This window comes from Gopherus flavomarginatus, chromosome 1, assembly GCF_025201925.1.
Source record: "Gopherus flavomarginatus isolate rGopFla2 chromosome 1, rGopFla2.mat.asm, whole genome shotgun sequence".
NCBI lineage: Eukaryota > Metazoa > Chordata > Testudines > Testudinidae > Gopherus > Gopherus flavomarginatus.
Window position 1 is genome coordinate 258,640,394 of NC_066617.1, and position 16,887 is coordinate 258,657,280.

The window sequence follows — 16,887 nt, forward strand, 5'->3', positions numbered from 1 at the left end:
CCCCTCACTCCCCATCCCCAACCTGATTCTGCTGAGGTTTCTGGCAAGGTAGAAAAGCCAGGATTTCTGTGCCAGGTTGTAATCGTGCTGAGTAATTTCCTGGCTTTTAGCTTTCTCCTTCTCTGCAATCTTTGGCCCAGCAGGAAGACCGGAGAGAGAAAGCATGTCAAACTTAAAAAAAAAGTTGACATTCCTTTTATAACTTTCCAAACAAGTAAGAAATGAGATGAATCTGAAAAAGCTGTCGATGTGTATAGCCTACTATCTGTACTTTCTTGGGGCAGAGAAATCTGGAAAAGGCTTAGAGGAAGTAGTACTATGCAACAGCCAGGACAAAAGGTCTACTCTGCTTCCAATAATCTAGGAAATTATAATAATAAGGAAAACCCACTGAAGATTGTGGGCCATCAAAGTAGAAAGGCAATATACAGCACCTCCTTCCATCAAGAAGTTGTTTCTAATTGTGTGACTTGCGTGCAGGTCCCTTTTTGAACAAGAAGGCTGCATTAACACATGGTGGCAGAAAGGTCCACTAAAAAAAATAAATCCATCCAAATTTCACAGTAAGATTTTCTATTGGGGTGAAGGTTTCATAACTCAGATGAAAGTTACTTGTATTCATCTATAGCAGAAATTCAAAGATTTTTCTTGCACTTATCTCCTCATCTAAACTATTTGCCAGACAGACAATCAGCTTCAAGGTCCAATGCACCACATATCTTCACTTATTTACCTTCCTCTGAAGAAATTATCCTGGGCTGCAGAGGACCAAAAGTGTTCTTTTAAAAAAAAGAAAAACACTTTTCTTTTCAAAAGAGCGGCAAAATTCTATAGAGGAAACCAAATAATTTATGATTCCAGAATTGGTAAACACTTAATTTGCAAAGGCCTTCTGAACTTCTATTACCATAAAGGGATAGGTGTTACCTTCTTCAGAAAATGAGTCATTTTAGAAAATCAACAAGGACAGTAACAATTCGTGTATGCCTCGCGAAGCACACTTCAGAAGTAGAAACTTTCCAGATACGCACACTGCAACTTGTACAAAATATTATCCTCTCCTTCAATAGTAATCAACAGGACATATTACAAAAATAAGCAGGCAAATGAGGGGAGACACAGTATGTTACTTCCCTATCATGTCTTCTCCCAATACCAGATACTATTTTCTAATCTATTCTTTACTCCTGAGGGCATTCTGTGCCAAAAATTAAAAATTCTGCACCAAAATATTAAAAATCTTGTGCACAGTATTTTAAAATTCTGCAACTTTTTGTCAATAAATGAAGGTATAGGGTCCAGCATGGCAGTGGGGAACACAGGACACTGGCTGCATGAAGGTGGGAGATCACCCTGCAGCCTCTCTACCCCCCGCATTCCGGGGACAGTGACTCAGTGGTCAGTCTGCATCGAACCCTGACACAGCACAAGGCCTGCCCCAGGAACACCCTGGGGTCCTGCTCATCTGTGCCAGGCTCAACCAGGCAGGATCCAAGTGTGGGGGGATCCAGGAGGGGTGAGACAATCTGGGTGCAGGCAACTCAGTGGGGAGTCTAGGTGCGGGGGGGTTCTGGATGCACAGAGGCTTGTTGGGGGAGGCAGGAGGGTTCCAGATGCAGGGGAACTGGGACTCTGCAGGGGCTTTGAGGTGAAGGTAGTTGGGGCTCAGTGGAAGGGTCTGGGTGTGGGGGTATGAGCGGAGGAGTCTGGGTGCTAGGGGAGTGGGCTTTGGTGGGTGGGGGGTCTGTTTATTTTGCTTTCCATTTTTTTTCTCTTCACTACCTCTCATTAATTCTCTCCTCTGTCTCTTTGTGAAGTTCTCCGCTTTCAAGTATCTTTTTCCTTTTCTAGTTCTTTACTTCCCCGCTTCCACTCTGCCAGTTCCTTTCCTCCTTCCCTCTTCCCAAAATCCATTCTCTTCCATGCTTTTGCTCTCCCTTTTTCTTTCCTTCCCCCATATACCAAAGGGATCCATTCTGAGCAGGTGACTACCTGAAGAACACATTAAGTGAATTCCGACAAGCCATTTAAAAGAAACCAATGGAAGGATATTCTTGACTTCCTGGTTTCTGCCTTTGCTAGTAAGGATTTCTGAAGTGGGAGCAGCGTAAATAGATTAGTTTCCTCATCCTCGGCTCCAATCTTGCTTCTGTTTCAGACCCTCTCCCTTCAGTTTTGTGGAAGTAATCAGAGACAGGAAATGAGGAAAAGGGGGCAAGTTTTGAGACTCAGGTACTTCATTAATTTTTTAACTACCAGAGCCTCAGCTAAATGCAGTTGGAGACAGTGGCTGGGAACTGCTTTATACCCTCTCTTTTTATCTTCTTTGTCCCCAACTTTCAGCCTTCCTCTTCCCCCATCTGTCCTCCCTTCCTCAACATGTTTTCTTCTAGTCCAATCCTAACTGATGAGTTTTAGAACTCAGGAGACCCACCAGTCTTTGTGCTGCCATTCAAATATTGTGATAGGCTGTGCAGGTACAGATGTGGCTTCTGCTCTTCCTTGCAAAAGTGGATCGGGCTGCCTCAGCTGCTAAGGACGGATTGTTGCTCACATCAGTGATGCAAAGGAACACATGCATCCTGGGATATGATGAAGCGGGACATCTGTTTTGTTACCTATTTAAAACCAATGGGCTCTTCTAGATACTCACGCCTCCACTTGACCATGGGGACATCTGCTAAGCCCCTGAATAAGATTAAAAGTTCTAGATAGAATAATCCTAAATTAGAAAAACACAGAGTTTGTTAAAAATGCCCATGCGCGTTTTATTAATAAAAACTAACAGTGCCAAGGTTAAACATGTCAAACAATTAAAGTCTCTTTATATTCCATAAAATATTACAGAAAAGTTTATTTGTGTTTCAATAAAAAGACTACTGTCTTAGATAGGCAGCTGACAGTATTTGTGCAGTTAAATGTTTTGTGAATAAATTTTAAAAGACTACCACCTGCCCTGAAATTCCTTTTATAAAAAATGAACTATTAAAAATGATTGACAATTTTGAGTTAAAAAACTTAAAACATTCTCTATATTTAATTTCAACTTTATAATAGATTACAGGAAGATGCTTATGAAACAAATACAAAGATTTGTTTCAGTACATGTCTTTATATGATAGACTTATAAGTATGTAAACAACTATATAATAAAAAGTTTCCAAAGTCTGCCTGTAAGAAATCAGGCAATTTTACCATAAGCAATAACTCATTCCAAACCTTCAAGACATTTTATATAGCTGCATCAGCTGGCAGTAAACATTTGCCAAAAACTTTGTAATTCATATGTCCCAACATTCAGTGAAAACAGCATATAAACTTGATGGAATTGTGTTAGATATTATTTAAGGGAAAATAAATTCACAACATTTATGGAATTTCACATGTAAAAAAGTAAAATGGATCTCGTTTGGTTCTTTGGACACTGCATGATTAACAAAAAAATAAAATAAAATAAAAATAAAAATATCCCCACAACTACTACATGAGCTTGCCATCCCCCAACAAAGGCTGTCATCAAAATACACTCCAAACTTATAGCCATTCAGTGTACCCATTTCTCACCGAAAGTTAGCATTTTATTTCTTCATTGATGCGGCTACATTTTCTTTAGCAAACTTAGCAATAACATTTGGGGGAAAATGCATTTTCCTTCAAGTGTAAAAAAAAAAAAAAAAAAAAAAAAAAAAAAAAAAAAAAAAGGAGCAAATAATAAAGGCTCTGCATTAACACACTGGTATCAAAACACACATCCACACCACATTTAAAAATATCCTACATAAAACAATCCTTATTTGCTTATCTGAGGTGCAATTTCTAAACTCAGAACTGCTTACCAATATTTTCCTTGTGGGACGGGGCAAAATATATATATCTATATCTAGATATAGATATACATGTATATTTTGAGAGAAAAAAATAGAGAGAGAGAGAGACAGACAGAGTGCGCGTGTGAGTGCACTCTCCCTAGAATAATTTTATTCCTGAAAAGTATATAATCAAAAAGGATCAGTCATCATCGTCATTTTCATTAAAGTCATCATCCTCGTCGTCATCATCTCCAACATAAGAGACTGGTGTTTCAACTCTGGAGCCACTGTACTGCGATCCATTGGAACTTGTTGCTAACATCCCATCTCCACCATTGGTAAAGTCACTGAAGTAAGAAAATTAAGTTTTTTTAAAAAGTGAGAAATGTTAAACAAACTGTTACTTGTAACTGAAGTGTAACTGAGGTGTAACACTTAATGAAACTTTGAACATTTCCAGGAAAAGAGTCATTGGGGTTTTATCTACTCCTCTTCACCACTCCAAACATCTACTTTTGTAACTGGTGTGATATTTCATTATTAAACACATTTTTAAAATTGTTTCCTTCCCAAGATTGCAAATCCATATTCAAAGGCAAATTGCAACAGTGAAAAACTGCTAAACAAATCAGAGAGAGAAGACACTTGCACCTTCTCCTATAGTTTAATGTACCACTGAAAAATAGTCCAAAGAACATTTTAGACATTCAAATGTCTGTTTACCAGATTTCACTCCAAATAAGTTTAGTGTTTTAAGGCCAGAAGGAAGCATCAAATCATCATCTCATACCCTTAATTATAAAGGCCATAGAATATCATCAAAACTAAGGCATATTTTCCAGAAGGCATCCAGTCTTGATTCAAAGGGTATGTCTATACTACCTGCCAGATCGATGGGCAGCCATCGATCCAGCAGGAGTCGATTTATCACATCTAGTCTAGTGTAGACCAGGCGAAAGACTTCAAGTAGAGAATTCATGACTTCTCTTGATAGTTTGTTACAATGGTTAATCATTCTGTTACAAATCTGTGCCTTATTTCTCACTTGAATTTGTCTGGCTTTAACTTTCAACCATTGGTTCTTTTTATGCCTTTCTTCCCTAGGCTAAAGAGCTCTTTAGTACCTAGTATTTTCTTCCTGTGAAGGTACTTATCCACAATTAAGTCATCTCAATCTTCTTTTTGATTAACTTAACAGAGCTCCAAGGCATTTCCCCCATTATGCAGGTACAGTCTGCATTATTTACTTCTAGATATATAACCTTGCATTCAGCTGTATTAAAAAATAAGTTTGAATGAGCCCAGTTTACCAAATAATCGAACTAGCGTGAACAACAGAGGAATGAACTGTAGAGTGCACTAATGTGTTACACTCTCACTGCCCCGAAGAGATCCTACTGGTACAAACAAAAAGATACTCAGTGTACGTTAACATTACTTTTTGGTTCCTGCCAGCAAGGTCTACACAGGGCAGTTAAGGCACTCTACAATTCACACCCCTCTAATTTGCACTGTTTGCACAGTGTAGAATACACCCCCGATTGCTCTGTATGACTTCCCTTGTCCTTGTTATTTCCCACTCTGACTAATGTTTAATGATTCCCCACAGACAGCCATTCAGACTTCTTAATTTACCAGCTAATTCGTTTAAGATGTGCTTGATATTGTACAGTGCTACTTTAAAAAAAAAATCAATGTTCTGTGGTACTAAGTCAAACACCTTACCAAAGCCTAAGAATATTAAATCTAGTTACCTTTATTAATTAAACTTTTTATAGCTCATCAAAAAAATGGAAACAAGTTTACTAGATAAGACCTATTTTCAATAAAACCATGTTGACTAGCATTAATTATATTCCTAGCCTTTACTTCTCTATTTATTGAGTACCATATCAGCTTTTCCCTTATTTTTTCTGGGAATTATGTCACACTAACTGGCCTGAAATTACCAAAGGTCATGTTGCTTTTCCTTCATGAATATTGATACATTAGCACATTTCCAGCCTTCTGTGATTGCAGCCTAACTGCATTCCAACACATATTAAAATCTAACATCAACAAGACAAATCTCCTCAGTCAATTCTTCTAGGACTCTTGGGTGAAAATTATCAAGACCTGCTAATTTAAAAGTATTTATCCCTCACAAATGTTGTTTAACATTCTCCTTCATTACTAGTTATGAACTACTTACCAACTGTCCCTCAAAATATAAATAAAATATATATTAATACACACTTGTAAGGCTAATGTATCATTGTTAAGGAGAGAGTGATAAGTATTTCAATGTTTAAGAATACAAAAGAGTAAAACATAAGAGTGATGCAAATCTAAATGGTATAAATAAGAGACTGGAAATGTGGAACACTGCACTCTTCACCTTACTTACAATGTCTATGACAAATAATAATGGTACAGAAACATTTCACAAAAGAAATGTGGCTTTACTTTATTTTGTGTGCTATACTTTAAGTAGCAGTTAAATTTTAAATATATAAATTGTGAAATACTGAAGTTACACCACTCACTAATATTACTAAAATTGTATTAATAACACAAACATAAGAATTAAAATACCAGTGGCTCAATGAACATGGGATTAGGAGCCAGTTCTAATCCCAGCTCTGCCACTAACTCAATGAATAGTTGAGGGCGAGTCATTAACTTTTCAGTTTTTCAGTAATATAGGCAATACTTATCTGACGCAGTGGATTTTAAGAAGATTGCTTGAGAAACATATACAAACAATTTAGTAGTATAGTTTCCAAACTTGACGGAAACAAAATATCAGCTGAGAAATTCTGTGCAAAAAAAGACTGTTACTCACCTTCGTAACTGTTGTTCTTCAAGACGTGTTGCTTATATCCATTCCAATTAGGCGTGCGCGCGCCGTGTGCACATTCGTTGGAAGATATTCACCCTAGCAACACTCGGTGGGTCGCCCGGGTCGCCCCCTGGAGTGGCGCCGGATATATACCCCTGTCAACCCAACGGCCCTTCAGTTCCTTCTTGCCAGCTACTCCGACAGAGGGGAAGGAGGGCGGGGTTGGAATGGATATGAGCAACACATCTCAAAGAACAACAGTTACAAAGGTGAGTAACTGTCTTTTCTTCTTCGAGTGCTTGCTCATATCGATTTCAATTAGGTGATTCCCAAGCCTTACTCAGGCGGTGGGGTCAGAGTGAGATGTTGCAGAATGCAAAACTGCTGAGCCAAATGCTGCATCATCTCTGGACTGTTGAACCAATGCGTAATGTGAGGTAAAGGTGTGAATTGATGACCAGGTAGCTGCCCGACATATTTCCTGGATGGGAACATGGGCCAGGAAGGCAGCAGATGAAGCTTGAGCCCGAGTAGAATGGGCGGTGAGGTGGCTAGCCGGAACGTGAGCCAAACCATAGCATGTGTGGATGCAGAATGTTACCCAAGACGAAATTCGTTGGTATGAGACCGGAAGACCTTTCATCCAGTCTACCACAGCTACAAAGAGCTGAGGTGACCTTCGGAAGGGTTTTGTTCTCTCGACATAAAAGGCGAGAGCCCTGCAAACGTCTAGCGTGTGCAGCTGTTGTTCCCAACACGATGGGTGCGGCTTCGGGAAAAAGACTGGGAGAAAGATGTCTTGTCCGCCTTTCATGTCAATCACCACCTTAGGGAGGAAGGAGGGGTGTGGTCGCAGCTGTACCTTGTCCTTATGGAATACCGTATACGTGGGGTCCGCTGTCAAGGCCCGAAGCTCAGATACTCGTCTTGCCGAAGTAATAGCGACAAGGAAGGCTGTCTTCCAGGAAAGGTACATCAGCGAGCAGGTGGCCAGTGGTTCGAAAGGAGCACCCATAAGCTTGGCTAGCACCAAGCTGAGATCCCAGGTAGGGGTCGGGTGTCTGACTTGAGGGTACAAACGTTCCAGTTCCTTGAGGAACCTTGAAACTATGGGGTGAGAGAAGATTGATCGGCCATTTTCCCCTGGGTGGAAGGCGGAGGTGACTGCCAGACGCACCTTTATGGAAGAGACCGCTAGGCCCTGTGCTTTCAGGGACCAGAGGTAGTCCCGGACAGTAGGAACGGACACCTGCCTGAGGACTGAGCTACGCTGAGTGCACCAGCAGGAGAAACGCTTCCACTTAGCTAGATATGTCATCCTAGTGGAAGGCTTCCTACTGCCCAAGAGCACCTGTTGGACCGAGGCAGAGCAATGCAACTCAGACTGGCTCAACCATGCAGCAACCATGCTGTGAGATGAAGAGACTGCAGGTCCAGATGGTGAAGCCTGCCGAAGTCCTGTGTTATGAGATCCAGCCAGAGTAGCAGGGAAATCGGGTCTGCCACTGAGAGGTCGAACAACATGGTGTACCAGTGCTGCCTCAGCCACGCTGGAGCAATCAGGATCAGGTGGGCGCTGTCCCTGGGGAGCTTGAGTAGGACTCTGTGGGCGAGCGGAAACGGTGGAAAGGCACAGAGCAGGTGCCTCTTCCACGGGATCAGGAATCCGTCTGAGAGGGAGCCCGGGGAGCGTCCCTGGAAGGAGCAGAACAACTGGCATTTCCTGTTCTCTCGGGAGGCAAAGAGGCCTATGTGGGGAAACTCCCACTTCCAGAAAACAGAATGGATGATGCCCGGATGAATCGACCACTCATGAGACAGGAAGGATCTGCTGAGATGATCTGCCAGAGCGTTCTGGACTCCTGGGAGAAAAGACATTAACAAATCGATCAAGTGGGCTGTGCAGAAGTCCCAGAGATGGACAGGCTTCTTGACAAAAGAGGGAGGAGAGTGTTCCACCCTGCTTGTTTATGTAAAACATGGCCATTGTGTTGTCTGTGAACACTGATACACAACGGCCTTGGAGATGGTTTCGAAACACCTGGCATGCTAGACGGACCGCTCTCAGCTCCCGCACACTGATGTGTAAGGCCAGCTCTTGAGGTGATCAGAGGCCTTGAATGCAAAAGCCCTCAAGGTGGGCACCCCAACCCAGAGATGACACATCTGTGGTTAGAGCCATCGAGGGTTGCGGTAGGTGGAATTCCATCCCTGCACAGACTAGAGTGGGGTTTAGTCACCAGGTTAGGGAGCCCGGAACCTTCCGGGGAATAGTGAGCACCGAGTCCAGACTGTCTCTACGTGGTTGGTATATTAAAGCAAGCTAGGTTTGAAAGGGACGGAGGCATAGCCTCGCATGCTTGGTCACGAAGGTGCAGGAGGCCATGTGACCTACTAGGCTGAGGCAGGTGCGCACCCATGTTGTCAGGAAGGTTTGAAGACCTCAAATAATTGAAGCCATTGCTTGAAAACGCGACTGCGGGAGGCAGGCTCTGGCCAGACTGGAGTCCGGAACTGCTCCAATGAAGTCTATTCTCCGCATGGGTGTCAGAGTAGACTTCTCTGTGTTGAACATCAGGCCTACGCTCTCGAAGAGGTCTTTGACGATGCGCAGGTGCTGCGACACTTGTAACTGGGAAGTCCCTCGAATGAGCCAATCGTCGAGATATGGGTAGACGTGTACCCGACGACGCCGGAAGAAGGCAGCGACTACAGCGATGCATTTTGTGAACACACGCAGAGCCGCAGAAAGGCCAAATGGAAGTACAATGAACTGAAAGTGTTGATGGCTGACCACAAAACGGAGGTACCGTCTGCGTGGTGGGTAAATTGCCATGTGGAAATACACATCTTTCATATCGAGGGTGGCATACCAGTCTCCCGGATACAGGGAGGGATAATGGTCCCCAAGGTTACCATGCGGAATTTCAGCTTTATCGTGAATTTGTTGAGTCCTCGCAGGTCTACGATCGGTCGTAGACCTCCCTTTGCCTTGGGGATTAGGAAGTACCGAGAATAAAACCCCTTGCCCCTCATGTCTTTTGGCACCTCCCATGGCTAAGAGCGACTGGACCTCTTGTAAGAGGAATTGCTCGTGAGAGGGGTCCCTGAAGATGGATGGGGAAGGAGGGTGGAAAGGCGGGGTTGAAACAAATTGGAGCTGGAATCCCCCTTCCACCGTGCGCACGACCCAACGATCTGAAGTTAGCTGGGTCCAGGCAGGGACGAATTGGGAGACACGGTTGAAAAAAGGAGGAGAAGAATCCCGTAGAGCAACTGATGGGCCACCCTCAGGCGTCCAATCAAAAGTTCTGCTTGGGCCCCGCTGGTGGTTTACGGGGTGCCTGATTTTGAGCTCCTTGAGGGTCAGACTGCCTCCGACGATTCCCTCTACCACGCCTTCTGCTAAAGTCCTGATGTGGCCTAGGCGGGGCGTAAGGGCGGTGTGGTTGGGGCCGGAAGGTCCTGTGTTGGGTCACTGGCGTGTGCATACCCAGCGAGCGCATTATAACGCGATTGTCCTTCAGACTTTGCAGTCTGGGGTTAGTCTTATCTGAGAACAAGCCCTGGCCTCCGAAGGGCAAATCCTGAATAGTTTGTTGTAATTCAGGGGGAAGGCCTGATACCTGGAGCCAGGAGATACGCCTCATCGTCACTCCTGACACCAGAGTTCTGGCTGCAGAGTCCGCTGCATACAGAGGCTTGGAGGGATGTTCTTGCTACCTTTTTACTCTCCTCAAGTAGGGCCGTTAATTCTTGACAAGACTCCTGGGGAAGAAGCTCCGTAAACTTCCCCAAGGACACCCATGTGTTAAAGTTATACCTACTTAGGAGGGCTTGTTGGTTCGCCACCCTAAGTTGGAGGCCCCCGGTCAAGGGTATTTCGCAGCCTAGGAGGTCTATGCGCCTAGCCTCCTTTGACTTAGGAGCCGGGGCTTGCTGGCCATGACACTCCCTTTTGTTCATCGATTGCAACACTAAAGAGCAAGGAGGTGGGTGAATGTAGAGATATTCATACCCCTTTGAGGGGACCATATATTTTCTCTCTACTCCCCTTGCTGTAGATGGAATCGAGACTGGGGATTGCGAAATTGTGTCCGCATTAGCCTGTATGGTGCGGATAAACGGAAGGGCCACTTTAGTAGGTGCATCAGCTGATAGAAGACCCTGTCGTGGACATCCTATTTCAGGAACCTCCTCCACCTGTAAGTTCATATTCTTAGCCACTCGTCTCAAAAGGTCTTGATGGGCCCTGAGATCAATTGGTGGAGGGCCTGAGGAGGACGTTCCTGCCACCACCTCGTCAGGTGAGGAGGAGGAGGAGAGGCCCGGGACCAGGGGATCCTGTGGGGGCTCCTGTACTTGAGGAGTGTCATCTGCATCAGGTGGAACCTGGGTGTCTGCAGATGGTATCGGAGCCTCATCCGTTCCCGTAGGAGGGGGGTGGCTTATTGTCGCCTCTGGTACCCAGTGTTCTGACAGGGCCGACTGTGGAGCCACTGATGGAGCATAGTGGGCTTGGTGGTATGCCCCCAGTGTCGAGAAGGACCAGTGATGAGGCCCTTGCTCGTAGCTCTGGCTCTCTGGAAATATATGGCTGAGGACGACAGAGTCACGCTCCTGAGGACAGGATGCGCTACCAGCCTGCGATGACACCAATGTGTGTCTCGATGGCCATGGAGGTGCCAACAGACCCTGGAAGGGTGCCACTGTTCTGGATGCTCGATCCCGGTGTGGTACCGGGGAGTGGTACCGGGAGCTATAACGGTACCGTGAGCGAGATCAGGACCTTCTACCGTAGCAGTGCTGGGAGGTCGACTGGGATCTTGAGTCGCTTCATCTGGAGCGACTATAGGACACACGGTGACGAGATCAGTGCCGTGAGTCGGATCAGTACCGGGAGTATCTGGTCGGCGAACGACATGTCGAATGGTGCCGCAAGTGCGACCGGTACCGCAATGGAAAGTGGTGCCGGGACCACGAGCAGCGCCGGGAGTGGGAATGGCGTGATCGAGAGCATCCATGAGACCGTGATCTTGAACCACGTCTCTCTGTTGGACCAACGGAAGGTGGCCTTACTAGGGCCGGTTTCCCGATGGATTGTATGGCCCGCACCGGCAGTGCCGGGGGTTGAGGCTGTGACGACTCCGTCATGGCGATGAGCTCCCTTGCCGTGGAGGTGGTCTCCGGCGTAGAAGGGAGGGCAAGCTCAACCACAGCATGAGCCGGAGAGCTGTCAGGCACTGGACTCAACGGCCCTTGTGGGACCGGAATCGGCAGTGCCACGCTCGGTGGAGCCGCAATCGGTGGTGCCACAGTCGACGGTGCCACGGCAGATGACGGTGCCGGACGAACGGTCTTTGAAGAGCGCTCCTTCTGTGGAGCTGAAGCAGCTGGAGCGCTATGTTGCTTCCTGGGTCTCGGGGACAGGGAGTGGTGCCAAGCACGTCGGTGCCGGTAAGGGTCGGTGCCAGAGCTCCTTCTCGGTACTGGAGCGGTCCGGGGCCGAAGGAGCGCTCTTTATAGAAGTAGTCTGTTGGGCGCTCAGTACCGATGCTGCAGGACTAAGTGATGACTCCATGAGGAGCTGTTTCAATCAAAAGTCTCACTCCTTCTTCGTCCTTCGTTTAAACGACTTGCAGATGCGGCACTTATCGGTAAGGTGGGTGAGGTAGGAGTCGTGGGGATCCCCTATTGGCATCGGTTTTTGGCACGCCGAGCACGGTTTGAATCCTGGTGCCTTGGTCATGGGCCCGTACCGGGGTGGAGGAAAGGGGCTAATCCCTGATCCCCTCATAAACTATATACACTAACTATAACTACAAGAACTCGAACTATACACACAACAAACAGCAAAGAACTATAGACTCATAGTTTCTAGGGTCAGAAGGGACCAATGTGATCATCTAGTCCGACCCCCTGCACAAAGCAGGCCACAGAACCCTACCCATCCACTTCTATAAACAAACCCCTAACCTATGTCTGAGTTATTAACGTCTTCAAATTGTGGTTTGAAGACCTCAAGCTGCAGAGAATCCACCAGCAAGTGACCCATGCCCCACGCTGTAGAGGAAGGCGAAAAACCTCCAGGGCCTCTGTCAATCTGCCCCCAAGAAAAATTCCTTCCTGACCCCAAATATGGCGATCAGCTAAACCCTGAGCATGTGGGCAAGGCTCACCTGCCAGCAGTAACTCAGATCCCATCCCATCCAACATCCCATCACCGACCACTGGGCATACTTATCTGCTGATAATCAAAGATCAATTGCCAAAATTAGGCTATCCCATCATACCATCCCTTCCATAAACTTATCAAGCTTAATCTTAAAGCCAGATATGTCTTTTGCCCCCACTACTCCCCTTGGAAGGCTGTTCCAGAACTTCACTCCTTTAATGGTTAGAAACCTTCGTCTAATTTCAAATCTAAACTTCCTAGTGTCCAGTTTATACCCATTTGTTCTTGTATCTACATTGGTACTAAGCTTAAATAATTCCTCTCCCTCCCTAATATTAATCCCTCTGATATATTTATAAAGAGCAAGCATATCCCCCCTCAGCCTTCTTTTGGCTAGACTAAACAAGCCAAGCTCTTTAAGTCTCCTTTCATATGACATGTTTTCCATTCCTCGGATCATCCTAGTAGCCCGTCTCTAAACCTGTTCCAGTTTGAATTCATCCTTCTTAAACATGGGAGACCAGAACTGCACACAGTATTCCAGGTGGGGTCTCACCAGCGCCTTATTTAACGGTACTAGCACCTCCTTATCTTTGCTGGAAATACCTCGCCTGATGCATCCTAAAACCGCATTAGCTTTTTTAACGGCCATATCACATTGGCGGCTCATAGTCATCCTGTGATCTACCAATACTCCAAGGTCCTTTTCCTCCTCTGTTGCTTCCAACTGATGTGTCCCCAATGTATATCTAAAGTTCTTATTATTAATCCCTAAGTGCATGACCTTGCACTTTTCACTATTAAATTTCATCCTATTACTATTACTCCAGTTTACAAGGTCATCCAGATCTTCCTGTATGATATCCCGGTCCTTCTCCGTGTTAGCAATACCCCCCAGCTTCGTGTCATCTGCAAACTTTATTAGCACATTCCTGCTTTTTGTGCCAAGATCAGTAATAAAAAGGTTAAATAAGATTGGTCCCAAAACCGATCCTTGAGGAACTCCACTAGTAACCTCCTTCCAGCCTGACAGTTCACCCTTCAGTACGACCCGTTGTAGTCTCCCCTTTAACCAGTTCCTTATCCACCTTTCAATTTTCATATTGATCCCCATCTTTTCCAATTTGACTAATAATTCCACATGTGGAACCGTGTCAAATGCCTTACTGAAATCGAGGTAATTTAGGTCTACCGCATTTCCTTTGTCTAAATAATCTGTCACCTTCTCAAAGAAGGAGATCAGGTTGGTTTGGCACGATCTACCTTTAGTAAAACCATGTTGTAATTTGTCTCAATTACCACTGACCTCAATGTCCTTAACTACTGTCTCCTTCAAAATTTTTTCCAAGACCTTACATACTACAGACTATGAGTAGCTAGGGACGTGGAGATCAGCAAAGCCGCGCTCCACAGCTCCAACGACCATCACGCGCGGTAAGATAGAACTGAAGGGCCGTTGGGTCGGCAGGGGTATATATTCGGTGCCATAACGGCGCCACTCCAGGGGGCGACCCAGCCAACCCAGTGAGTGTTGCTAGGGTAAAAATCTTCCGACGAACGTGAACGCAGTGGGCGCACATCTAATTGGAATTGATATGAGCAAGCACTCGAAGAAGAAATGACAAATTCACATATGATTAGCCAAATCATAAGTAGGGATGAGCAAAGCCATAAAGGAAGAACTGACTGCAACTCTGGATCATCCTTTGAACATAATCTCAGGTTCAATGATTTGATACAATAGTGTGTACTTTAATTTTCATACCATTCATATGCATTTTTGCATGTGTGGAATATGTCTGAAATATCTTATTTGTAGTATTTTTTTGACTTGGCCAAAATAGGAGGCTATGGAATCTCACAAGAAAAGTAATTCTGATTAAAAAAAATCTAAGATTTTTTGTTGCATGCCCTGCAGTCTTTTTCAGAAAAGGCCTAGGAAAAGGGAGGAAGCCACAATGGCATGTGGTTGCAGTTGGAACACAAGTACCCCAAAAAGAAGGAACCCAACTGTAGAAGTTAAAAACAAGCAAGCAAACAAAAAAAAGAACCAAAAGCAGTTGCTTCAGGATCCATAGGGCAACAAAACAAAACAAAACAATTTAAAAAAAAAAAAACACAACGTGTTCCCCCTCCTGCAATAAATGGATTTCAGCCAGGAGGTTTTTTTTTTTTTAAATCACATGTGTCAGCATTAGTGTAGAAAGTGCAGTCTGTGCCAGAAATGGCTTCACTGCAACACACCAAGACTGGACATGTGATCGCTGTTTTTGTTTTTAAATGTAGTAATACTAAAGTTTCAATTTGCTTGTGAAAGAAGTGAACTTAGAAACTGGTAAGTACAGAATGATGATAAAGCAATTTCCCATGATAAAGCAATCTCTCCCCAGTGCCGAGAGAATGGAGTACATTTGACAGTGAGTCAGATATTTTGTTGAAGGACTTGAAATAGTGGGCAGATTCTTTTCTAGCTAATTGGCAGGGCATCCACTCTGACTCCTGTCCTCTGTGGTGCATTCCAGTGTGGTTGGTGGGTTAGGAAGTGCTCAGCTGAACCCTAAAATCCAGTCAGTTGTTTAGGATTGGTTCTGGGCAACCACATGGCATACTGAAAGGTTATGCCTCTGTGTAGTACAACTTATGACTCCCCCTCATCTCATCTTTCCTACCTTTGGTGCGCAGGAAGAGAGGGAGTCAGGACTCTTACACCCTATCAGGGTCCCTTGGAAGACCTGAGGGTGCAGATGTGGCATGATCTTCACTCACCCTCAGGTTTTTGGTACATCAGGGGCCATGGGTAGTAGTTGAAGATCCACACTAGAACTACCCTGTCATGTAGTTTTGGGTTGTTTATTTGTGAAAGTCGCTGCTTCTGCAATTAAGTCATATTATAGCATCTACAACTGATTGCTTTTGTGTCTACATCAGTTGACTTTGTCTACATTTCCCAAAGCCAGATCCTGCTCAGGCAGTGATTTAGTGCCAGACAACCTAGGCTCCAACTTCATTAATTTTCTGGCTTTTCAAGAGCATTGAGTACACACTAAACTTCCTGCAAGAGAGAACAGGGCTCCCCCTCCCCCAAGACACCTGATTCCTTCCTCCCCTCACAACTTAACGGTACAGAAAAATCAGATTTGTTTAGCTCCTGCCAGGATAACTAACAGCAGCAACAGTCAGACACTACATTTTTGCAAAAATATTTCTGGGAAACTGAGCTCCTGAGAATGAAGATTATTGGATGGAGTGAGAAAGGGTAATGTGTGGTGACCCAAATTCTCCCATGCATGAGGGTATAAGAAACTCCCTATCTCAGCAGGTAGGGTTGAAAGGATTCTACAAATTTATCCAACATAACAAGCCAAGGCGGTACAATGTTGAGGGGTGCCAGCACACTGCAAGGATAGTGTGCATATTAGAAGTCCAGTGAAAAGAAAAGAGCAAGGTAATTGGTTTTCTCACCAATCCAATGATCCACAGTCTCCACCTTAGTATAAGCCCCTGGCTAGTAGATTCCTGGTAAAATTTCAAGACCTATAGTATACAAGGTTTCCCATTCACTTTGGCCCCAATCATTACACAAGAAACTTGGTGAAAACTTGAAGGTGAAAAGGGAGAAATTTACTGATTTTGTAATTCTGCTTCTCTGAAGATATTCTGGCAGTATTCTCAGTATCCTGAGCTTCTGCTCCCTAGCACAAGATAGGAAGAATTCCTCACCCTTCCCACACTGGTAGTTCTCATGGAATCAGAGTATCAGGGTTGGAAGGGACCTCAGGAGGTCATCTAGTCCAACCCTCTGCTCAAAGCAGGACCAATCCCCAACTAAATCATCTCAGCCAGGGCTTTGTCAAGCCTGACCTTAAAAACCTCTAAGGAAGGAGATTCCACCACCTCTCTAAGTAATCCATTCCAGTGCTTTGCCACCCTTCTAGTGAAAAAGTTTTTCCTAATATCCAACCTAAACCTCCCCCACTGCAACTTGAGACCATCCTCTTTGGAATCCCCTTTCAGGTAATTGAAAGCAGCTACCAAATCCCCGCTCATTCTTCTCTCCTGCAGACTAAACAATCCCAGTTCCC

General features: G+C 44.8%; 1 protein-coding gene across 7 annotated transcripts in view; it reads right to left on the minus strand.

Moving 5' to 3' along the window:
• Window positions 1-2,743: 2,743 nt before the first annotated feature.
• The window catches only part of TFDP1 (transcription factor Dp-1), a 141,750-nt gene continuing 127,606 nt past the window's right edge, over window positions 2,744-16,887 (minus strand). For all 7 annotated transcript variants that reach the window (XM_050949915.1, XM_050949933.1, XM_050949880.1 and 4 more), the window contains exon 12: window positions 2,744-4,156. In XM_050949915.1, the coding sequence (XP_050805872.1) occupies window positions 4,009-4,156 (148 nt within the window). In that variant the 3' untranslated portion in view covers window positions 2,744-4,008. The remainder of the gene's footprint in view (window positions 4,157-16,887) is intronic.